Below are 26,059 nucleotides of genomic sequence, written 5' to 3'. Positions count from 1 at the left end.
GCAACACAGTTAAGGTTTTGATAGTTTTTTAAGGTGATAAAAACTACAATTTTAAAGATGGAGCACTTTGTGTAAGATATGTATAGGCCTACTGGCCACACGCAGTTTTCCGAGATCAGTTATTGAGGGATTTTACTAAAGTAATGACTTAAAACCGAATTATCTCCGTGCTTGGCGTTTCAGGAAAGGCATGTTAGAATTACAATGAAGCGTGCGTTTACAACCACTCACAATTAAAGCGGTTACGAGCGGAAATGTTGTGCTGTGGAGTTCCTAACTGCTGATGAACGTTTCCACCTTCGCTGTGAAACGACGCTAAACCTGTGCAACGTAGTACAAGTAACACTCCACGCTTAACCAGGCAATGCGTGGCTTCATTGAAGTTATTTTTTATCAATTTGGTTGTAATATAGCGGTTTACATATCACCTTAAAAAGTATGTGAGTTTAAAACATGCTTAGGGCTTATTTTACCGACCCTAGAGAGCCGTTTGTACATAAACAGGTCAAATTCGTTTTAAGTCATGATTGGTGTCAAGGTAAAATAATGCGCTTTGGCAAAAATCCGCGGAAAATTCGCCGAAGCAGAAACAAGAAACCGCGTTAAAATGTCCGCCTCAATGCCTTTGGAATTCCCCTGCGAAACTAACGTCAGCGCACATCCAAAGTTCTGGTAAACCTGAAACTATGCTCGTTGTAAAGGTTTAACAGCAACAAAATTAACGAAATAAATATATTTTTTGTTCAACCCCGCATACCGGGATAAAACATTAAAAATCACCGACTAAAAATGATAAATCACTAAAATGCGTTTCTTTAGAACTTGGTGTTCGAGATCATTACCCTAACACGTTTCTGTAATTCATGGGTTCTCAACCTTTTAAGTTAACAGCACGTTAAAACGTATATTGATGTAACAGTAAACACACTGGACAAAATAAACGACATTTTTAAAATGAGATTTTAAACAACTAACATCACGCAAGGGATTTTTAAAAGAAATATACTAAAAGAATATCATTAAAAATTACTATATTAATAGAATGCGTAAAGCAACTACCATTTTAGCGTTTATTCGACCATGTGCAGATTACTGAAACCGACAATAGTTCATTTTTAGTATGTCATAAAACGACTGAAGGCCGTATTTGTGAAAGCATCTCGCTTTTTGTTGCTATTCATAATCCCGATGTCGTTGTTATTACGTCCACTCTCCGCTGCCTTTTATCCAAAACGTCAGGAATGCTAGGAATTTCACGCACGTGACCCGACACGCTCGACTGCACCCGCACCTTGTATGCATTGAGCCTTTCGTCACGCTTCGTGATTTTGCCAAAATCGCAGTTTTTGCCACAAACAAGTTTCGCTCTTCGCTTGAAATAGTTTCGACTATTTTTTTTTCTCGCACTTTATTTTAAAGGAATATATTTTTTTTTAAATAAATGACATCACAAAGTTTAATTCGTTTTTGAAAAAGACAAATTGTTACCTGATTCTCATTTCCAGTCAGATTTAACTTATTGCTGACTCGGTATGAAATGACGGTGCGGACATTTAAGGAAATAGCAATTAGCTTCATAACTTCGAAACCAAATGTACTTTTTTGGAGTTACCAGGGGTTTTCAGTCTTTTTTCGGCAAAAATTTATTTAATCGCGATTTATTTAAGGAATATTTATTTTTATTTTTTTTTATAAATGACATTGCAAAGTTGAATTCGTTTTTGAAAAAGACAAATTGTTACCTGATTTTGATTTCCAATGCTCTGATAAAATAAATATAAAAATAAACCCAGGGACTTTTTGAACCACAATGAAAGTTAACCATTGGTTAGCACTTTACGTAACAATATTTCCCAAAGTTTTGTTGCAATAAAATTATTCTGCCTAGGGTATTTTTTGAAATCCAAACCAACATGTGGAGGTTGTTAAAACTTTAGGGGTCGGCAAGGTGAAAAGTTGAAGAATCGCTGCTTCACAAGGTTCCACTGACGAAAGTGTTGCAAGCCACGTTCCATCCCAATATGTTAGCATTGCAAGTTAAAACCTTCTGTTCAATCAGAGGTTCTTGTTAGTTTGGCGACCTGCTAAATAGCTCATCTGCCGAAAAACAAGACTGAAAAACCCTGGTAACTCCAAAAAAGTAAATTTGGTTTGCAAGTTATGAAGCTACTTGCTATTTCCTTAAATGTCCACACCTTCTGTGCAATCAGAGGTTCTTGTTAGTTTGGCGACCTGCTAAATAGCTCAGCAAACCTATTCACGTTGCAGTCGGTGTGGTAAGTTGTACAGCGAGTTCGTGAATAAAATATCCAGTTTGGATCGCACGAAATCAAGTACCCCTTGTTTTAATATTTTAAGTTAGATTTAACTTATTGCTGACTCGGTATGAAATGACGGTGTGGACATTTAAGGAAATAGCAATTAGCTTCATAACTTCGAAACCAAATTTACTTTTTTGGAGTTACCAGAGTTTTTCAGTCTTGTTTTTCGGCAGATGTGATTTTCTTTTTAACAACTCACCTTTAGCATAACAAGGAATGATTTAACAGTTTACTATATTCCGAATATCTATTGTTTTAATTTAAGTTTATCAATAGATTAATCGCATATTCTTTCCTTTTTATTTATTTTTTATACGCAAAATTAAAAAAATACGACTCAGCGAGATTCGAACTTTTCCGTCGTTATAACGCTGTTATTGTTTACTCACGGTTGTGGGTTCGAATCTCACTCAATAACCACTTTATCAGGGCGTTGCTTTTTTGCACTCTAAGTAATTCTTAATACTGTTGTTGTTGAATTGCATCAACTACAACGAAGATTGAACATTTGATTAAACATTAGTTTGTTTAAAAATTATTCTTTTTTGATTTCACGAAGTTTCTTTTAAATCAGTGTTTCCCAACCTTTTTGACACTAGTGCCCCCTTGGGCTTACTATTATTTTATATCGCCCCCCTCATCTTGCTTTACAGTAAAGTATTATACTAATCGCTGCTTAATATCATATTGTCTTCACTTTCGTTTCGATAAGCTGTCAGTCTTTTTTTTTAGGTTGTCTAACATACATTCACTATAGGAATTTATGGATACATTAATTCACCAGGTTATGTCATTACCAGGAAAAAATTAACTTTCTGCACCAGTACTTTAAATCAGGGGTCGGCAACCTTTTCTTGCCATGGGCACCAATCAAACTCAGAAAGGTCTCTATGGGCCGCACAAAATGTTAACTAAGAATTGTGTTATTGGAATGTGAGAACAATTGTGAATCAGGCGGACCTCGTTTTTTTTCATCCATACTACCAATGAAAAGTGTAATAAAGCTAGTTTGAGGAAACGCGATAACCTTAGTGTTTATAGATAGTGTAATTCAGTGTTTGTTAAGCTCTTTAAGTCCTGGCGCACCTGGCGAGCGAAGCGGGCGCGATGTTTTGGGGGTATACCAACATTTCTTTTAAATTTCGTGCTAGTATTTATTACATTGCCGAAAAAAATAAAAAAAAGTTAAAAAAATACCTGTACTAAGTTAAAATAGTCAAAAAGTATTTAAAATGGACTCGTGTCTAGTTGTCAAAGAGGTGGCGAGCCGTAAGTTGGCGAACCCTGCTTTAAATTTGCCGCGTATAAAACTGTGAAACGCCACAACTTTATATAAGAAAGTCAATTATTACGTAACAATGGTCGGAAAACTACTACAAGTTCGCAGTACGGAAGTTGTCATTCAAGGTTAAAAGTTACCTACAGTTCTGTTTGTTAGTATTTTTATGTAAACTTTTTATAAAATTTAGCCTATAAGTACTTTTATGTAACGCCCCCTTATGTGCATTCAGCGCCCCCCAAATTAGAAACAGACCCAAAACGCCCCCTTGTAAATCGCCAACGCCCACAAGGGGGCGGTACCGCCCACGTTGGGAACCTCTGTTTTAAATGATTAATAAGTTTAAATTTTACATTGACTATTGGACAAAACCACTTTTTCAAATACTCGTAAAAATTTGACCCAAATTCCGATTAAAATCGACAACTGACCCTGTAATAAGATAACCGACTGTAAAAAGATGATTGTTATCACAATACTCCGGTTATAAATGTACAGTGTGTTTATCGATAAATACAGAATTAGTCGCAAATATTGCTTCGAAATGAGCAAAAATTGTCGCGAATGATGTTTTTTTGTATAGGTGCTAATTGCGCAGTCGTTAAATGCTGCAATTTATTCATTAAAATTTGCCAAATCACGAACCCGCATATTTGGAAATGTTTAATTCGATCAGCGCACGATTTAAGTTGATATGTCTTGTGCTGGATCCAAGCGGTTCGTGCATCAGCCGAAACTATGTGAACGAGAAAAGTGACAAGCCTTACAACATAGCATTAATTACAGTTCAATGGTCATGACGTAATGCCGTGACGTCATTTTCAGGATCTGAATAAAACCAGCCTTGGTTCGTTTACTTTCTTACACAATAGTTAAACCGGTTTTATCGCGCAAGTTTGAAGCGGCTGACTCATCAAAATATTTGTTCAGCGTCGCTTTGAAATTCCTTGGCTATTCTTGCTGTTTGCTGAAATATGAAATGTTGGATAAATAGCTTGGTGGTGCTCGCCTATTGAGAATGGTTGTCTGCCGACGTTTTAATGTAAGCAGCAGTTTGATTCTTGTAACCGACGGTATTTTGGGCTGTTCCTGTATTTTGTTAAGATGCTTTGGATCAGTTTAGCAAACAGTTAATTTTATAAGGTTTAAGCTATTGTAGTGTAATGCGTAGCATTCGTTATCAAACTCTTTCAGCTGGCGATACACTAAAAGAATAAAATCAAATTCGCAGTGAAATTTCTACATTACACTAAAAATGTATAAATTTTGAATGAGCCTCATTAAACGGATGTCATTAGGTTTTATGTGATAACGTTGGGCGTGGATGGTCGAAGTTGTAGTCAGGTGAATAAATACCAAAATCACTCAGCAAGGTAGCATTGTGCGCACCTTCCAATACTGCAATCTGCGTTGTTGGGTCATAATTGTTGATTGTTGTAGTAAGAATGAGAACAAATATCAAAGTTCATGCTTAAGTAGGTGATATGTAGTTTTGTTGGGACATTACGACAGGTGTTTTTCACCAATAGAAAGGAGAGAGCTGAGCAACCAGCCCAAATAAATGACAAGACAATAGCTAAATACCATAGTCCATATCACTATTAGTTTTTCTTGCTTGCTTGTATGTAAATTTGTAATATAATAGGTATTCTTTATCATTACAAAAAGTGCCGTGGCACAATTGTCTTTCCAGCCACACCTTTTTAAAGTTTATAGTTCTTTAACCAAATCATACTGTTGATAATTACTTGTTTTCCGTAATTTAGTGATGTTGTTGATTTGACAGGGATGCAGTATAATAAATCCACAACAAAAATAATGTGTGGTCATTTGAAAGGAGCTGCTGTTTTATTCCGCGGTTTTGGGTTACACACAACATGACAACAGTGGCTAAATAGTGGGCCGGCCGCCTAAATAGGTCACGCAAAAACTTTTAGCTGTTAACGCAACTTTTCAGCATTACGTGGTTTTAAATGGCGAACTCATTACTTTGCCTTTGGCGATCTTGCCACAAAACCTTGCTGCGTATGTTTCGCCGTCAAGGGAATATTTGACACGTGTTGAGTTTATGGCATCGTAACCTTTGCTGACAATTGGGTTAATTTTAGTTTAGTGTTTTTGCAACAATTGTTACATTTGTATTCAGCGCTTGAAGAATATAAAGAAATCCAAGAAACAGTGAAAGTGCTGAATTGGCTGATCAGAAAGTTTTTTATTTAGTAAATTAGTTCTACAGATCAGAAAGTTTTTTATTTAGTAAATTAGTTCTACAGATCAGAAAGTTTTTTATTTAGTAAATTAGTTCTACAGATCAGAAAGTTTTTTATTTAGTAAATTAGTTCTACAGATCAGAAAGTTTTTTATGTTCTTTAGATAAATTAGTTCTACCCGATTGCATTGGAGTGTGTTCAGTTTGCGAACGGTTCAGATTTTTTAGCAGCGCCATGTTAGCAGCGTTGATTAAACTGATAAGAAAACGGCCAACTAGGATATTAAACATACGCTAGTGAGAAAGACCGTTCTAGTCAGCAGTTGTATTTATTTTCACTCCACAAAGCCACAATTACGCACATTCAAGCAAGTCTGCCATAAGGCCAACTAACAAAGTGCAATTCACTGCTAGGTTAAGTACAATGCTGATACATTTCCTGAGCTACGCATTAGTCAAAGCAACGAAGGGATTCTACAACCTTTGAGGCGTGTTTAAATATTTCGGCGCGTGCACGAATTCAAGTTATGCCAGGCACGTTATTCGCAGTTCAACAGAAAGACATCATTAAAAACTCCTTAGTGACTTCCAATTAGATAACTTTGTGGTAGCGGTGTTGTACTTGTAACCCCAACTGTTTGATGATAAGTGTTTGTAAAGCATTTTACTAAACTTTAACAAACTTAGTTTTGTGGACTCTCGTGATCTTTGAGATTATGAATCGTAGTTATCTGAACACATGCATAGGTCATTGAAGTTTTTTTATTTACGCTTATTTACCTTCCAATTTACATTTAAACTGGAACTTGCGAGTCTAAAACCGCTTGTTTTAGGGCAATATCATAATGGTTATTCATTCCACACTCAATTGTATTTGGTATAAGTGCAGTGCAGGAACAGAATGATGTTTTAGCTGTACAATTCAACGATTGAAATATTTAGCATTAAACTTACTTGTAGTGGTTTGTTACTTTTTCTTTTGTTTTTTAACCTATGAACAAACCATCCTATGATAGTGAAAAAAATTGTTAATTTCAAAAAAATATTACAACACAATTTGGTTTATTATTTAAAGTACCCCTGGTACATCTCTATTGTGTTGTAACTTGTAATGTTGCCAACTTTGGATCTACATTGCCTCCGAATCTTAGCAGCAAGACTTAAAATAGCACATCCATGACAAGAAGCAACACACAAACTGCCTTTTTTGGCAAGTCTTTATTTTGCCTCTGGCTACACTTGCCTTTCAAATTGAAATTGGCCTCAATCAAGTTATAATGTCTCTAGACTTTAAGGCTTGGCAGTTGAGTTTGTGAAATATTGGAAAGTTTTACAAGTCCCAATTAACTTGCTCTAATTTGAAAAGTTGTTTTTCAAAGGATTACTTTTTTGCCAAAAAACTAAAAAAAGTTGCTGAAATCTTTTTTTGTTAAACATTTGCTAAATTAAGAAAAGCAGAACTTCTTGTGGTTGTTAATATTGTTTTGTTGTTTATTTTGATACTTAAGCATGTGCGGTGGTATGAAATAGTTTATATTAGGATTAAGGATATTAGTGACAAATATGGTCATTTTAGAAAACCCTTTTTTAGATGTTATTTATTTCTTAAAAAGATATTGTCAGGTACAAGAATTTAAGATTTTGCTATGAAATTGCAAAAGTTAACAAAAGAATAACAGCACCAAATTGATTAAACCTTATTCCTGTTTTTCATGGGTTTATGTGCTAAATTCCATTGGTATGGTTGTTGACTACAATAGTTTAAGCCAAGTATTACCAGTTGGGAATTGTATGGATCAGTTGTTTTTATGAAACCTTAATTTGGTGTTTTTAACATTTTTTTTTGCAAAAGCAGCTCTTAACATGTCATTGTCATTACTGTTTTTCACTATATACCCATTGTTGTTTTTTAACTTTTTTTCATAATATGACAATATTCTTTGCAGCTTAGAGAGATTTTAGCTACTATTAATTTATTTGCAAGTACGTGGTATATGAGCACTCTGTAAACAACCAGGTAAACTCTGTGTTGTACATTCTGTGTTGTCATATGATGAAAGTGAAAGTAACATCAAACAACTGATAAAGCACGGACTAAACTAGCTGCATCTGCCTGTGTGTACTATGCTCACATGAGCTGGGAATTATGGGAAATTCGGAGAGTAGCCGTTTGCACGACTACAGGTCCCACAATGCACCGGTGAAGCTGCCAATGCCAGATGTCGGGGAAATTGACGAACGATTCACCAAAGTTTTGGTAATTATTAAGAAAAGCTGATGACTAGTGCCTATTGTAATTTTAGTTTAAAATTTTATGTACAAAAAAAACAAACAAACATTATTTTGTAGTTGGTAAAAAAATGTGTATGTATTTATGTAAAATGTTTTTTATTTATTTTGCAAATGAGCATGCATGTATGACATGAATGTTTTTAATGATGTTCAGCTTACCCCTTTACTATTTTACTGACTATGCTTAATATTTTTGTTTTAAGGCTTCTATGAATTTGCCGGCAGACAAAGTAAAAGTTTTAACAAAATACGACAACAAGAAGAAATGGGAGTTGATATGTGATCAGGTAATTGGACTGATATTGGTTGGTTTTGTAGAATTTGTCGAAAGCGTTGCAACTATTTTATTTTGACAAGGCAAATTAATTTGTTTAAAAAAATACAGATAATGTCATCCCTGGTAGGTGTTATCTGCAAAACATCTAAAGTATTTTGTACAGAGGTTTTCATTAATATTTCAAGTGATCTCCTAATTGCCAAAGCAACATATGCAAACGTGTGCAGGATTTTAGCCTTTTTCACACTTTTTTTTATAAATTATTTAAGACTGTCGCCTGCATACTAAGCAAAGCCAGATTGCTTCTTACACTCAGTGTGTTGTGTCCTATTTTCTACACTTCTATGTGCTGCAATATGTTGGTGACTTTTTAATTTAGTATTTCTCTGTAATATGAAATTACTATCAGTTTTGACAGCTGGGAATTTTGCTTTGTAATGATTTAGGTTTTTATCTTATAATTTGATTTACATATAAAGCAGTGACTGGTTTTAACTTTCTCGTGTCAAGTAAAAAAATGTTTTGCTCTCAACATATTTGGCAAATGTTGTTAGTTATGTAATTCTTGTCTTGCCCTAAACAATATAAGTTAAAAATATGTAGTTTTCACTGTTAAGTTTAGTAGGCAATCTTGAAGAACCAGATTGATTAGTTATTTACATTGTGTAATCTTAATAAACCCTAATCTTCTTAGTTTGAGCTTACTAGGGATTTTACAGCTAAGCCTAATGGAGTAATTCTTTGGTAAAGCATGTAGCCATATACATAATTTACCTAAATTATTTTGTAAATGATTTTGGCTTTTGATTTTTTACAAATTGTTTAATATAACAGACTTTTTTGCGTAGCTGTTTTAATTAATAATAATAAAACAACATGTCCTGTGTTAACATTCTGTGTTTAAAAATAGCCTTTAGGTGTTGCAAGCAATGTTAATTGCAAAGGTCAATATTGACACTGGTGAATTGCATAGTTTTATTTAATGGATTCATTGTAATGTCTTATTTCAAATAAGCGACATTCCTTGTAACACATTACAATTTGAAAATGTTAGTCGGTACTTGGTACACTCCAGGGAAATGCTGATATTTGAGTCCTTCTTACCTCATAAGTTATGCCCAACCCTGATTTAAATATAGCTGCACTAGTGGTCACTTATCGATTTGGAAATATTTAACCTTTAAAGACGTGAAACAACCTTTTGTAATTGTTCTGACCTTTTTTGATCTGAAATGTTTAAGGGCCTTGTACAGCGTTCTATTTATTTTTAAAATTTATTAATGCCTGTGTTTATACATTTTTTGCTAGTAAGTTATTGTAAGCTACTCCATTCCACATTATCCTTAATTCCTGTTGTAATACAATGAATGAAAAGCTCTTTTTATATTATGTGGCTTTAAGTGTTGGTGGAAATTGTGTAATAAATAAATCCTTGATGCTTAGCGTTTTACAAAGCTCCCATTTGGTTTTTACTGATATGTAGAATGGAATAATAACATGGTGGCATTGTACAACTAAATCTTTGTTTTATTTCGCCTGGTTGAAACATCACATAACGCAGCTAAAAAGTACTTTTGTATAATTGTTTAACAATATTTTATAGTTACTCAGCGATTTTTAAAGGAAAAGAAAAACTTAAATCAATAAAAAATAAAGATAATAAATTGCAAAGCCAAAAAGATGGAGTAGATCGACATCATCTTGATAATTAAGACGTTTTGATACGAACTTGTATTATATTTACGTTAACGTTAAAACACCTTAATCAAGATGATTTTGACCTACTTAACCTTTTTTTTTTTATCAAGCTACATTACAGATCTGCGCATAGTGTACATAAAAAGAAAGAGTTTTCACAAATATTTTAAAATGTTTTTGAAAGTTCAAATTAAAAGTCAAAAAGTTTTTTATTGCCTGCTATCAGAAAAAACAACGATAAAGAAAAAAATATTTGTAGAAATACTGGAAATTGTTCCACTAATGTCATTTTGTGACCGAAGATGTCCAAGAAGTCAATTATGTGGTTTAGCATGTTTTAAAATGTTGAACTGCTTTGCATATATCACTTTCTGGGAACGGGCACTGTTGTATATTTTGTGAATCAACTCATTATGTACAAATGCGATATGTTTGTATCGGTGAATGCAGAGTAATAGCACATACGTTTGCAAAGCTACATGTTGGTCATATTATTTACAAACTTGTATTATATTTGTTACTGAGGTCCTAGTTCTAACTTAGGCCATGGCCCTGCAAGGAGTTCTGTCGTTCCTCGACAGAGTTTTGAGACTTTCCTTTAAAAATCAGGTAAATCTAAAAAGTTATATCCAAGTGGCAATGTCACTCCTTGTTTCCAGTTAAGGTTGTCAAACACTCTTGAAAAATACATGGAAAGACATTTGGGAGGAATTATAAGACCTAACAATTAACAATAGTTCAAAATTGTGTTTTACTACAGATGTTTCTCAACAGTTAACAAAAGTTGCACATAGCATAAATCAAAGACTTTAACAAATGTTTGTTATTATTCCAGGATCGCGTTGAAGTGAAAAACCCGCCTTCGCATTACATCCACGCTCTGCTGGGCTACCTTGATCCCTCGCTGAGGAAAAAAACCTTCAGAAAGAAGATAAGCCAGTCGACTAAGACCTTGCGTGACCTTGAGATATCACTACGCACCAATCACATTGGGTCAGTCATGCTTGTCATTATATTAAACCTAGTAGAAAGGCATTTACCTAGATATACTAAATATGTTTAGTATATCGTTGCTATATTTTTTCTATATTTGTTTGTTGATTAAAGCAGAAGATATTTTGGGTGTATTTTATTAAAACTGAAAGCCCTGCTTGATGCCATTTTTACCTAAAATAATGTTCAATGGAACAAAATTAAAGAGATCTATTTATAATATTCATATGTATTGTTTGAATTCTTTGACAAATGAATTAGTGTGTGGTGGAAACATAACACGGTTTGGTGTCGCTGTCTGTTGTTATTCTGTAATCAAATCCCCTTGTTCTGTCACAGTTGGGTGAGAGAGTTTCTAAACGAGGAAAATCGAGGTCTTGACGTTCTTGTCAACTATCTTGCCTTCGCTCAATATGCAATTATGTGAGTGAACCACTTTGGGTGCTTTTTTTGTGCCATGAAGTCGCATTTTATTCAATCATAAAATACATGAACAAAAATTGATTTATTGCATCAAGTCATGCTTCCTTTTAAAATAGTTTGCGTTTTTTTAAGCTGCTTTTCAATTGTGTAGTAATTGTTTATTGTACAGTAAGAGTGGGACATACCAACTCTTAGCTGCTTGCTTAACCAACTGTTTTTCCTAAAACATGAAAAATAGATTTGTTGGGACCTTTACAGATTTCCATTTCAATTTTTTTTAACTTAAGTAAAAACAAACAAATCATGTTTGGTGAAAATGTCTGCTTTATTACATATTCTAAAAAAACACAGATTTGTTAGAAATTAATCCTATTCACTATATATATTCAAATTTTTAATTTATCTTGGCATTTTTGTCCAGTAAAAAAAATATTTATTTTTATATAGTTTTGAATTAAAAAAAACTTATTTTTTTATTCCAATATTTTCTTAAATAATTTCCCTCCCTCAGATACGACCGGGGCTCTTCCTCATCTGTTTCCTCCTCCCCCACCAAGTCTCTTGGGAGCACCGGGAACCTGAGCATCGGTTCCACCATGAGCATGAAGGCCGGTGCCACGGCCGGCTCATCCACCTTATCGCGCTCACAAACTCTCCCCAACAGAAGAACCTTGAAGAACTCGAGGGCAGTCATGGACAGGTAACAAAATAAATATTTGTTTTTTTTGGCGGGACAAACTAAAAGTTTGCTTTTCCATCTTAAAGTTGACAGTAGGGGTGTCAATAATATTGTAGCGGAGCCTATATATATTCCGATGCCAAATGGTGGTGTCAGTACTCGTTCGATACTGAGTACAGTAAGTAGGCATCGGTGCCCAAGCAATGCCAAGTTAATCTAGAAATTTCAGCAACAATTTGTGACACAACGCAGCAATTCATACTTGAAATGTAGAATTACCAAATATTGTTGGTTAACAACTGAAGGTAGCTAACAAAATCAAAATGAAACTTAAAACTTCAAAGTATTGAAATCCCAAGTTAAAAGTGTTAAGTTTGGTTTATATGTTTACTACAAAATTAGAATAAAAATATTGTATGTTTTTGACTAAAAAGATAAAAAAAGGATTGTTTTGCTTAATGACCGATTTAATTAAAAACATTATTTGTTATTTAATTCTACTTGATACACAATACTATTAAAATCCAGATTTTTCGAACTATACTTAACGTTTAGGAGCTAAGGTCAGTTATCAACTTTTTTACTACAAATCCTTCACCCTAGTTAGTATAAAATGTTGGACAAGCTTTCTGCTAACATATATAATAATAAAAGTAGCATGAATGGTTTTAAAATTCATGTTAATAAATTAACTGAAAAAACAGAAAAAACATATTTTGAAATTTTTTTTGTCTGTCAAAGGTTAATATATTTAAGGGAGTTATATTTAAAGGTTTGCCTTTAGCTCGCAACTGCATCAGAGGTTCCTCCCATTGTCCAGTTTCAGTCTATTGTTGCGCGACAATTTGCAATTGTGCTTGCATAAAGCTCTCTCCCCACAAACGACCTTGGCAACCCCGCTTTGGTCTCGTTCCCAGGATTGTGTCACAAATGACCCGTTCATCTTTGTGTTTGTTGTGCTTCTCACAATATCGTTTTGTTGTGAGTTATGACACATTTCTTTTGTGGCTGGCAAACCAAATATATAAAAAAAATGTCATGTTTAGCGTTACTTCTGTTTTTAAACATTTCTGGGGGAGTTAGTTTGTACTTCTACAAAGTTACACCTTATTTTGTGGTAATATATTGTTTTTTTACCTGTTGTTAGATATTATGATTGTTTTACCTTATTATGACAATACTTGGCATCAAATAGTCAATTATTTTAAATATGATTTGAACACTTACATGACCGCAATTAAGCTAAATCAATTGTTTGTTAAATATGGCATCTAAATAAAATGCCTAAACGCAAAGCTGAAATTATTGTTTGTTGAATGTTTGACATAAATATATAAAAATGTGATAATTCTATTTTATCTCCCCAAAAGTATTATTATGCACGTTCGTAAAATAATATCAAAAGTATTTTCCGACAAACATGGATTACCAACCATCCCACCAGCTCCCTCTAGTGAGTGTTTTGTTGTGGCAGGGATGACGTACATGTCTGCATCACGTGCTTACGAGCGATCATGAACTACCAGTACGGCTTCAACCTGGTCATGGCTCACCCTCAGTGCATCAACGAAATCGCGCTCAGCCTCAACAACAGAAGCCTCAGGTGAAACATGGAAGCACCCGCATTTGTGCACATAGGCGCCCAACCTTTCTGGTGCTTTCAATTTCTAACAGGGCGTCAAAACGCTCTGGAATTTGGCCAAGTTCCGCGCGCAATTAGTGTGCAAAATGGCAGCGTATGATAATGTAATAAAATAGAGTATGATAGTGTAATAAAATTGGCAAATATCGCTCTATAGAATAGCTTCAAGTTTGTCTTTTAAAAGGCCGAAACCCTTAATTTGCCTTATCGCTAAAATAGCTTTTACAAATTTAGAATAATTTATTTTACTTGTAAACAGGACGAAGTCTCTGGTGCTTGAGCTGCTGGCTGCCGTGTGTTTGGTTCGTGGCGGCCACGACATCATACTTCGAGCTTTCGACAACTTCAAGTCGATCTGCAACGAAGTGAAGCGATTCACTCGCCTCATGTTCTACTTCAAGACCGAGGCTGAAAGCATCGACTTCATGGTGCGACTTTTGAGACACTTCTTCTTATTTTGGATATTTACTTTTTTTGTTTTTTTATAGAGATTATTTTTATGTAAATGTATGAGATCACACACAGAATATAAACTTATGAAAAACAAAAACAGTTTGCTTGGAAGTTACATAAACCTCGTTTAGATGGAAGAAACTTCGCTTCTTAAATCGTTTGACTATTTCTTTGAACTTTTAGAATGAACTACACATTTATACACCTTTGCATCGAAATAAACACATTTTCGGTTTGAATTTTGATCTTAGTTGAAAATTCGCTTGTGGGCGATATTGCTTAATTGAAAGTAGTTCTGATGTGATGTTCCAACACGGGTTGTTCTGCGCAGGTCTCGTGCATGCAGTTCATCAACATCGTCGTACATTCGGTGGAAGACATGAACTTCAGGGTTCACTTACAACACGAGTTCACTTTGCTTGGACTTGATGCTTTTCTGGAGGTAACAAGAACATCATGCCAGCAACTCTCTTATATTTGGCAATAACTTTTTGGTCAAATTACAGAGAACATTTGAATAAGGAATCCACTTGTTTAAGCCTTTTCGTGTTTTAATAAATTCCTGTACGTGTACACTGATAAAGACTTCAGTATCGGATCGGATCCATTAGTTTTACATTCTATGAAAAAAAATTATAGTTAAAATAATTCTGTTTAGTTGCCCAAAATAAATTTATGCTAATTGTATCTGTCACGAAAGAGAAAGAGTAAATATTATAAAAAAAAGAGTGAAAATGTGTGAAGTGATATCACACACACATGCACTTGTAGTTTAGTATCGAGCTAGACACAATAACGACACCCCCCAACTTGTTGTTGCAGGAACTTCGCATCACAGAGAGCGACCGACTGAAGGTCCAGATCCAGGCTTACCTGGACAACATGTTCGACGTCTCATCATTGCTCGAGGACTCGGAGATGAAGGTCACTGCTTTGGAGAGGGTCGAGTCTCTCGAGGAACAACTCCTCGACGTAAGCAGCTTCCAAGATTTAATTTATATTCATTAAAGGCATTTAAAGCTCCTGTTATTCGGTATTTTTGACTTGCTTTTTAAACATCGATTCGCTTGGGCTCGTTTTAAAACATTTTTACAAAATTAATCTTTTTACAATAAATAAAAAAAAGTGTTTTTTCAAATACAAACAGTTTGACGAGTTTGTTTTATCATATTTCAGCTTTTTAATATAGATTGTGGAAAGCAGTGCTTTTCCACCCTTGTGACGTGGCAATAAAGTTAATAAAGCTTCATCCTGCTATTTGAGTTAATCAAGTGTTTTTTGTCATAATTCTCTTGCATTTTTGTGAGAACGCTTTTGGGGGAAAGAATATGATTAATGTCCCATTTCAAACGAGATTTCTTGCATTTTCTATTTTGTTGTTGTTCAGTTGAACGAGAAGTTCCAGGAGCAGGAATACGAGAACATGACGAAGATCGTTCAACTGGAGAAGCAGCTCTCGTCCAACCTCAGCGAGCTCACTCTAATCAAGGTCAGTTTACAGTCAACATCACCGCCCTTTCCAATTAAATTTGTATGTTATTATATTAATGAAGTTAAAAAAGCGCGATCTGGCGGAAGTTTTCATTAAAGTTGTTAAAAATGCAATTGAAGTCTGCCAGAGCGAGATGTTTCAAACAAGCGCTTTTTTCGCGTTGTAACCTGTGAAACTGCCACTGGGAGTGCTGGTGTTGGTGTTTCGACTAAGCTTCCTTCTAAACCAGGTTAATTTTTTTTGGGACAAAAATGATATGAATTTCATCATGTGTTCCTGTCTATTTTAAAGTCGTTTTTTTTAATTCGTTTAGAAGCAACTGACGTAAACATATAAGAAACGGAAAGACATTTTGAAGATGATTCGTAAAACTACGTTACTTAAATAAAATAGTTAAAAAAAGGCTTCAAAACTAAAAAAACAAAACGAAGTTAAAACAATATTCCCTCTGTTTCAAAAAACATTTAAACTCACCATTTTTTCTAAAAACAACAAACATGGGGAACCGTGATGACGTCATTATTTGCGTGGGCCAGCGGCGCTTTGGCCTCTTCAATTACGTTTTGCCCCCCGAGGGTGGAGCCGTGGACACCCCTGTGACCGAGGTCGAACCCAAGGACGTCGAAGCGGCCCTGGTACATCGGCGCCCGGGTTTACGTTCGGGGAAAACCCGCAAGTTATTTTTCTCGCAAAAGGGGATTTTTTATAACGCTTCTAACAAAAGATTCGGGTTATTTGCTTGTGAAGGTGAAACATGGATCCGCGGACAAAGTTTACTTAATTTCCTTGAACTTAACGTAATCCATGCTTTGCTAAAAATAATCGATAAATACAAAGAATTGATTCGACAAACGAGTCGGCCTATCCGTGTTTCACATGAGCAGATCTGAATCGCTTGTAACCTGCAACTTTTAACTAACAACATGATTCTGTGTTTCTTGCAACAAATCAACCACCTTCAGCTTTAAACGCCATCTTTTATCACTTTGCTCCATTTTTTATCAAACTCACCTTTTTATTTCCGAATTGCTCCATTGTCATCGCAATTGATCATTTGTTGAGTTAAACATCCGCTTTCTTTTGTTAATCGCGCATCAGCATTGTTTATTTCGGCAAATATTGATTGCGCATACAACGCGTTGTGTCGTAACAATCGAAGAGTTGTGACGTTAAAACTGCATTTATTTGGTTTTCGAGGTTTAATTTCGGCGCACCAATTGATTTTACCCCTGGAAGAAAAACTCTTAAATAGAAAAAATAAAAGAATGACGAAACTAGTGCAATGATGGCAGAAAATATGAATCAAATTGTATTTTAAACGAACCGCGGAACAATGTTTGGCATCGTTTAAAGCAGTGATTCCCAAACTGTCTCACTAGTGTGCCTCGAGAGATTGCCAAGTGTGCCGCGAAACTTTTTGTAAGGTCGAAAAAGAGAGTATTTGTATTACTAATAGGCAAACATGCAAGCATTTTAAACTTAAATACGCACTACCCATTGCAAATTATTAATATTGAGACATTTACATATAGTTTGTCGTGTGTTAAAGGCGATTATGAAATGACTCTTGTTGTTACTGTTAAAAGTGTGCCCCGAAATAGTAAAGATTTTTTTGTGTGCCGCGAGCCAAAAAAGTTTGGAAACCACTGGTTTAAACATTAACAAATCATTCGCAATCTACTAACAATTTAGGCTTGGCTTTATTTTTTCATTTAACTTTAAAAAAGGAACAAAAACTTCGCAAAAATATATTTAAACAAAACTTTTTGGCAAGTTGTTTATTTGACCCAACTAACCACTGGCTCCTTCCAACGCTCGCTCGTGGACAGCCGACCGACGGTCGTGACGTCACACTCATGCTTAGTGACGATGACGTCACGAGTGATGTCATGGACGACGTCACGAGCCCTGACCTCTACCTCCCAGTTAGTATTTGGCATGACGCAGGCTCGGACGTACTCGTTCCGCTCCAGCGACGTAATGATGACGTCATGTTCGTTCCGCCCTCTGATTGGCTGCATGACGACCAATCAGAGGGCTCGTCGCTTTGTTTCAGCCCAGAGCCGAGTTCTTCCTCGTCTGACGTAGGCGTGACGTCACCGGTTGTCATGGGGATCGACAACTCGTTCATGATGGATCCGGAGTTTGGTTTTCTCCACGGACTCTCGCATCCCTTTCCGCGCGGACCGTCGCCGCTTCCGCATTCCGCTTTTGACGCGATTCCGCAATTTACCGCCGATCAAATTCCGCAAGTTTCCGATAAATCAAGTCCCGCACTTCCGCATTTTACTGACGACCACATGTTCAGTGCGCCACCCAGCGGACAAGTTAGCAGCAGCGAGACGATTTCGGTCGGAGGCGAAACAACGTCGAGCAGCCTCGTGACGTCATACTCTTCCAGTGATGTCACTTCGTCGTTCGGCGCCCCACCTAGCGGCGGTTACGCGGTGCTGCCCGACATTGGCGAAAAGTTTGAAGTTGAGGCGCTGCGTAAAAGGCGGAGTTGTCTGGAGCGCGAGATTGCGGAACACTTGCGAGGCGAGCAAAATGCGGATCGGTCCGTGGCTCCACGACAGTCCTGGTCGGTCGTCCACTCGCTCCTGCCAAACATCGGACAATCGGCAACCTCTCAAACCAACGATGACGTCATTTACGAACCTCTCCCCGACGATGATGACGTCACGTTTCTGCCGCCGCCTCCCCCAAGTGACGTCACGATACCCCCCGAAGAGCCGCCACCAGGGGCGCAGCGGCTCGCGAGTTGGAAGTTTTCGTCGCAACTTGCGACCATCGATGAGGACCAGGTTTCCGCGATTCCGTCTTTCACCGCCTTCCGCATTTTGCCCACCCGAGTCCGCACCTTTTGTTTTCCGTCTTTCGGCAATAATTTACCCTTCTTTTCTGTTAGTTTTACGCGGCGACATTGAAAGAAATGACGTCTGCGATCTGTTTATTAGTTGAAGCTCCCGGGAACTATAGAGAAATTAATTTGTTTTGTGTAAATCGGATAAAAACAGCCGACGTTGAAGAATAAATTAGTTTGTTAATGTTTTGTGAAAAAGTTTTTAAACTCTTCTAAACCAAAGCAGTTTCCAACAAAATTGGTTCAAAGCTTGTTATATTCAGTTTTTATTTATTATTTGTTGTTGGAATGGGTTTTTACTTTTTGTTGGCTGGATTGGATTTGCATGATCACCAACCCTTGTCTTTTGTTGCTTGTTTTGTCAAATTGAAGCTGTTGTTGAGCAGGAGTTTTACATTTTGAGATGAAAAGCTTGTTTTGTTCTTTCAACAGGTTTTTTTTGTCACAATTATGTGGGAAAAATGATTTTTTAAACTTGGACTAACAAAATGTTGAAAAACGTTTACAAATGTTTTTCGTTCCTTGTAACACTTTTTATTTGATTATATTTTATCGATATTGTAAGTATGTTTTTATTGTAGCTTCACCAGGTAAAGAAAGTAGCAATTTGTCCGCACTTGTTTATATTGTTTCACCAAACACGGCTTTAATTAGAAAAGTTAAATCTAGTTTAATTTTATTGTAAATCTGTTTTAAAGCAAGTTAACTGCTTCCAAACAATCACTATTTTTCTCACACTTGTTTCTTTGTTACGTCACACAGAAATCCGGGGGTGCTTTGGTCCCCCAACTTCCGGCCGCTGGGGGTCGCAACAACTTGCTTGGACTTCCCCCACTCGGTGGTATGCCGGGCGGGGAAACCCCGGAAGCGTTACCGGGAATCAAGCTGAAGACCAAGGTAAGTCGCCATTGTTCGCCCTTGGTGACGTAACAATACTTTTTGCCAACCAAATACTTTCTTCCAGGACATCCCGTCCGCCCCATCCTCGCTACCCCCGGCCCCCGCGCCCCCTCCCCCGCTAGCATCAGGGGGTGCAAGCAAGAAGGACACATCGGGAATTCCCCCTCCGCCCCCGATGGGTGGAGTCCCTCCCCCGCCTCCCCTAGGGGGAATCCCCCCTCCCCCGGGTCCAGGGGGTGCGGTGCCGAGCTTTCCAGGCAGCAAGCTTCCGGGGGGGTTGAAGGCCAAGCAGCGGCACCAGCCCAAGTACCGACTGCCGGTTCTCAACTGGTCGGCGCTCAGACCCAACCAGGTCGCCGGCACCATCTTCAACGAACTCGACGACGAGTCAGTGCTCGGACAGGTCAGCTGCTTGCAACGCTCCTTTCAATCAGTCTTTAAAGTTCCAGTGTGTTGTTGTTAGAACAACTGCGAAAAAAGTTGATTTTTATTGTTTTTAGCTTTGCCTCACAAGTTAATACGGTTAAAGAAGAAATATATTTCAATCTGAATTTTAAATTTGATTTTTATTGAATTGACTCATTTTTTTTTTTGTGCAAGGAATATTTCTCATTTTTTTATCTTTTAGCGTCTTTAAGCCAAGAGGTGTTTAAATTCTGTTATTGTCAGATCGACCTCGGGGCGTTTGAAGAAGCGTTCAAGACCCGGGCCCAGGACAGCGAGGCCGACAAGGCCAGGCTCCAGAAGCTGGTCGACGCTCAGCAGAAGCGGGGACAGTCCCTGATCGACGGAAACAGGGCCAGAAACCTCGGTGAGTTTTGCTTATCGACCACAATTTAAATAACTTGAATATACGATAGGAATTGAATTTGATTATTTTTAATTTAACAAAAGCACCTCCATAATGGAAAATTAGCACAAATAGCTCACGATTTGAATTTCACCAAAAAACTTCAACTATGCAAAACTATGCTTGCAAAGCGTAACCTTTGTTGTGTTGTCGTCTGGCAGCGATCGCACTGCGCAAGATCGGGCTGGACACGGACGCCATATGCAGGGCTGTGTACAGCTACGACCTCAAGGCGCTGCCGCTTGAAATGGTCGAGATGCTGCCCAGGTTCATCCCCAACGAAGGTGAGCTGAAAGCGTTCAAGGATTACGAGCGATCCGGCAAGTCGTTCGACGACCTCGCTTCAGAGGACCGCTTCATGTGGCTGGTGAGTGGATACTCGATTATTATTTGTGTGTACTACTCGATAGCAAGTCAAATTTCAAAGCACCATCAGTGATTTTTTACCTCAAGCCTTTGGCCAATTCAATTAAAAAACTTGCACTGAAATACGCAAGATTATTTACAACTCCTTGGAATACTCGTCATTTAACCGAGTAGTAGTTGTCTCGTGTCTTTTATTGAATCGAGTAGAACTCTTGTAAACCGTATTTAAACCACTGTAACTGACTCGCAGTTTGGCCGAGTCGAGCGGCTGCAGCAGCGCCTCAACATCATGGTCTTCATCGGCAACTTTCCGGAGACTTGGATGTCGTTGAGCCCGCAGATCGCCTCTGTGATCGCCGCGTCCATGTCCATCAAGTCGTCGTCGATGCTGAAGCGGGTGCTCGAGGTCATACTCGCCTTCGGCAACTACATGAACAGCGCCAAGAGGGGCGCAGTGTACGGCTTCAAGCTGCAGAGCCTCGACGCGGTCAGTTTGTCCACTTTGTCGCGAGTTTCTTACAAGTTTGTCCGTTTGATTTTCTGAAGGTTTTTTGTTGAACATTAGGCTACTTGTATTGAAAGTAAAGAATTAGCAGTTTATATTTTTAAATTTACTTGGCAGACATGACTGTTGTAAAAAAGTTATGGTAACTTTGTGGTGTTAAGGACTCTCTTTTTTGCAATTTATCGCTTACGCAAGATTACGTGCAATTGATCGAGGTTTATCAAAGCGCAATATAAATGGCACCTGGGTGTTTGTGTAGCCCGCTTGTCAGTTCAGGACCCGAGGTTGCCAATCGGGGCTTTAATCTATCAAAAGGCGCAACGTAAAGGGCGTGTGTTGCTTGCAGTTGGTGGACACCAAATCGACGGACAAGCGCCAGACCTTGCTGCATTACATCGCCACGGTGATCGACCAGTACTACCCCGAAGTGAAGACCTTCTACAAGGAGCTCAGATACGTCGACCGCGCCAGCAAAGGTGAACTCCCGCTTTCAAACTGCGACAAAATAGTGTTGAAAAGTATAATTTTTCAAGCATCGCAAAGTAAAAAAAATGTGCAAAAAAATTAAAGCAAAAGCTTGAGCCCGAAAAAGTGTAAATCTTTCTTTTTCGTCCCCCTAGTGTCGATGGAGAATGTCCTGGCCGATGTTCAGGGGATCAAGAACGGGTTAAAGATGGCAAGAACTGAGTTCGAAACCCACCAGCACCCAGTCATCAGCGAGTTCCTGCAAAGCTCCACCGAAAAGGCAGAAAAGGTTTATTTGCTTTCTAGTTGTTCGCGTCTTTTATTTCAAAGCGAGAAACGAAAATTGGTCGTGTTAAGCCATTTTTAGTTTTTATTTAAAAAACAGTGAAAATTAGGTAGAACAGTGCTTCTTAAATTGTCTGCTATCCCCGTAGAAGAACTTTCGAGCTTTCAATTAACCCTCTTCCAAAAACAACCATCGATACAATAACGATTTGCTCGTACACAAAAACGACCCTGGTTTTTTAAAGATTTTTTTTCCAGATCATCCAGGACGCGCAGACGGCCCAAGAAGCTTTCAAGAGCGTGGTGGAATACTTCGGGGAATCCCCTAAGACGATGCCGCCCGAGACCTTCTTCCCGATGGTGGATCGCTTCATCAAAGCTTACAAGAAAGCGGAGAAGGACATCGAGGATTGGAAGCTCGCAGACGTAAGTAGTTTACACTTTTCTTATTGACTCTCCTGTTACGTAACAAATAATTGCGCTAAATAAACTTCACAAACAAGCATCTTTCTAAAACTGGCCACAAAAAAAAGTTTGTCTGAATATTTTTCTCATTCCGCCAATTGTTCTTTGCCTCAACCCGTTTGTGACGTAACACAGGAGAAGCGGATGGAGAAGGAGCGCCGCGCGTTGGAGCAGCGTGAGGAGCGAGCTCGGAGGGATGAGTTGAGGGAGGAGCTGAGGAGTGGGGAGCAGAAGATGATCGGGGAGCTGAGGGGAAAGCGGAAGGAGAGGAGGGCGGTGGAAAGCAAGGACGGCGCCATCGAAGCAAACATCAACTGTGAGTAGTCCTGTCGCTCTTATTTCGACTGATATCGACTGATTTTCAACTGATTTCAACTGAGCAGGTTTAAAGTCAGTTTAAGTAAAAATCCTCGATTTGTTTTTAACTACAATGAAATATTTATCTATAACACCTAATACAGTAATAAGACAGGCATCTTTAGTAAGTGATATAGTTATTCACTTCATAAAGTGCTTAACTTGGCGCTAGGAATCGGGCTCCTAGTTCTTTTTGTTTGTGTTCGCGCAATTCTTTTCTTGATCGGCTTCGGTTTGTTTGCAGACATCAAGTCGGAGCCTTACCGTCGATCCGACACCGTCCACCGCAGCTTCCGCAAGAAGAACAAACCCGAGCCCAACCGCGCCGCGCAGATGTCCACCATGCTATGACGTAACTAGCCGTCTGCTTGTCGACATGACGTCACGGTGGGGTTTAGCCCGGGGAGGAGAGGGCGGCCGGAGTTTTTCTTACTTATGAAGCAGAATCGCAATTGATCCAAGCGTTTTCGTAAAACGCTGCAAAACGCTAGATTCGTTCGCGTTTCTCGCTTTCCGCATTTTTTCAACGTGACTTAAAAAAGTTTACCTGGATAAAACACGCCTGTACACCAGACCCTGCGTTTTGCACACCCCTGCTCTGTTTCGCCAGACAATCATTACTGCTACGTCACAGCGATGACGTGATTACCTGTAGGTGACGTACCAGTTGCGGTAGAATTACTCGAGGTACGCCCGTGTTTGTCCTTCAATCTCGCTTTGTTTTGGAACCAGACTGATCCCGGTTGTTTTAGTTCGGTGGGCGAACCTGCGTGCCTTTAGGTCCCTTGCGTTGAAACGCGGGATGCCTGTCTAGTGTTTCGCCCTGTACCATAACTCCGTCCCAACGTGTTTTATCCATTAACAGCTACACTTCAGTCTATTATAACCTCGCCGCGCCCTTCTTTATTACGTCACACAGTGTTGTTTATTGCGTAAAAGCGCGTTTCGGCTTTTGCGGTGTTCACTTGTCGCGCCGATGCAAAAGCACTTTGTTGTTGTTTCGCCGAGAATAAAGATGAATATTACGCAGGATTCCTGTTTGATTCGACGACGAGCGGGCAATGAAGCTGTCCGACTCGAAACGAGGGTAAGAGGATATCGCTGCACATTTATCGCTTTCTTGTTGTGAGACAGACAATTTTTGTATCAAAAAGCAATTATCATTCAATAAATTGAATATACAATCTAAACGGCAAAGCACTTAATTCAATACTCAGTTATATTAGTTCTAACAAGGTATAACAAATACCATTAATTTTAGGAAGTAATTTCTTACCTTTTCACCAATTAATTGATTATTTCGTCGAGAATCTCTTTATAATGCAGTTAACAAGCACATTCCATTTCTTTGCAGCTATCGGCTCTGAACTGGTTTACTGAAGCACCTGAAAGTGTTACCAGGGTTGTCCGCGAAAAATTGTAGAAAGCCGTAGATAACAATTAAAAAAACACCTAGATTTTGCAGAAAAGGCCTAGAATATATATATGTTTTATTCGACATTATTTCTCCCTTGTCACCTCCCTAAAGTAAACTATGTTCAGTACCTTTTATCATTTATCTGACATCGGTACTTTATATTAAAATTCATTAGCCTGGTATACATCACACAACTAATGTTTTTAAGCAAAGTGCTTCTTCATAGCTATTGTTTTAAATTCTTTATGGACTAACTATGCTTCTTTAAATTATTTCATAAACCAATATTTTTTTCAACTTAACTTTTCAAGGCAAATAGTTAAAAACTTACGAAAACATTTTTAAAATACTGCTAGTTTATAAAAAATGTCACTACCGAACAGAAAATAAAAGTACATTTTTCAAAATATAACTGCGGGGCGACATTGATATCTACTACAAGTTTAACGACTGTAAAACGACGTTTTAACTTAAAAAAACTTTGCTATCTGATTATTCTAAATACAAAGCTATTATAAGCATTTATTTATTGCAGCCTTGCAGTTTTAATTTTGACAATTCTTTTCGTCACTATAAAAAAATATGTCGGATTTTAAACTAGCGCCAAAACCTAGATTTTCTTTTTAAAAAAAAAAAACGAAGATAACTCCAAAATACTCCGATCTAGGTCGAAAAACCTAGCGCTCGCAATCCTGAATTTCGTTGAAAGACGACAAAAATAACCTTGGCTTGATCGAAACAAATGTTTACAAACTATGCCCTGATTTCAGCATCGCAATCCCGAAGAAAAACAACTAAAAACATAGATATCATAAAAGCAATTAAAATGTGAGTTTAATTTATTAAACCAGTGGTTTTCAACCTTTTTCATACAGCGACCCATTTTAACAACCCAATGCAACTAACGACCCCCTTTAAAAAAATCTGATTCAGGCATGTGTAATACATTTGTGTATGCGCAATAGCACAAAAAAATATAATTAAAAATAAAACAAATACTTATTTATTGAGTTCATGCACGAGGCAGCATCAGTGAGTTCGCTGGTGTTGGGCCTTGGCGGCCATTAAAAGCTTGTCTATGCGTGGCGCTGTTTTTGCCAGACCACACCTTAGAGCTGGCTCTACTTATGACATCATAACCATATCCAAATATTTCTCGCGATAATAATCGTTATTGTTATGTAATAACTGGTTTTTGTCACAACGGTTAATATGTTTTTTGCACTACAGTAAAAACTTATTTAGCTTGTGATTTCTCTTTAATAAGTCTAAATATATAATTGCAACCTAACAGGTTATAGTTTTTACTTAGTTGTTTGACAAATTGCGAGCACTGCATGGTGTGTGTACTGTTCCAAAAAGATTTAAAAGCCCTGCCGTAGGCTACCTATGATTGATACCGGGAACTCAACTTTCTACACATTTTTATTCAACTGTTTAGACACTCACTAATATAATCACAGATTTTTTTATGGTAATTAATTGGCATTGTCGTAATGGTGATTGGTATTTAATTGTCGTCTTCGCAACCCCCAGAGAAACGGCAAACGACCCACCTGGGGGTCGCGACCCCCAGGTTGAAAACCACTGTATTAAACTAAACTACGTTTTGCATGAAAAACAGCAAGGGGTTTGGAAAAATAATAACAAAATTTTAAACCTTATATGCCAGTTTAGGCGTTAAGTTGTTTTAAGGCAACATCCTTTCAATTTTATTATTCTAAAAATTTTAGAATTGTCATATTTCCGGAAAACTTCACTTATTGTAAAGTTTGGGCGTTATTTTAAGCATTCTATGGCCGATTGACGTCAATACTCATTTGAAAAT

The 26,059-nt window shown here is 37.6% G+C and overlaps 1 protein-coding gene across 1 annotated transcript; it reads left to right on the top strand.

The window, feature by feature from the left end:
* The first annotated feature begins 7,761 nt into the window (after positions 1 to 7,761).
* On the top strand, positions 7,762 to 23,846 carry LOC146146448 (formin-like protein 2). Its single transcript, XM_083389468.1, has 20 exons — positions 7,762 to 8,066; positions 8,305 to 8,388; positions 10,912 to 11,069; positions 11,409 to 11,492; positions 12,004 to 12,192; positions 13,646 to 13,774; positions 14,073 to 14,241; positions 14,598 to 14,708; positions 15,089 to 15,238; positions 15,654 to 15,755; positions 19,384 to 19,518; positions 19,586 to 19,924; positions 20,191 to 20,332; positions 20,533 to 20,738; positions 20,988 to 21,224; positions 21,589 to 21,718; positions 21,863 to 21,996; positions 22,251 to 22,418; positions 22,593 to 22,773; positions 23,059 to 23,846. Exons 1-20 carry the CDS (start codon positions 7,956 to 7,958, stop codon positions 23,163 to 23,165), a joined length of 3,066 nt encoding a protein of 1,021 aa, XP_083245594.1. The 5' UTR covers positions 7,762 to 7,955; the 3' UTR covers positions 23,166 to 23,846.
* The last annotated feature ends 2,213 nt before the right edge of the window (positions 23,847 to 26,059 follow it).

Source organism: Ascidiella aspersa, chromosome 5 (genome assembly GCF_963924565.1).
Source record: "Ascidiella aspersa chromosome 5, kaAscAspe10.2, whole genome shotgun sequence".
In the NCBI taxonomy this organism is placed as follows: Eukaryota; Metazoa; Chordata; class Ascidiacea; order Phlebobranchia; family Ascidiidae; genus Ascidiella; species Ascidiella aspersa.
The sequence above is the reverse complement of the archived record's forward strand: the minus strand, read 5'-3'. Positions and strand labels throughout refer to the sequence as shown.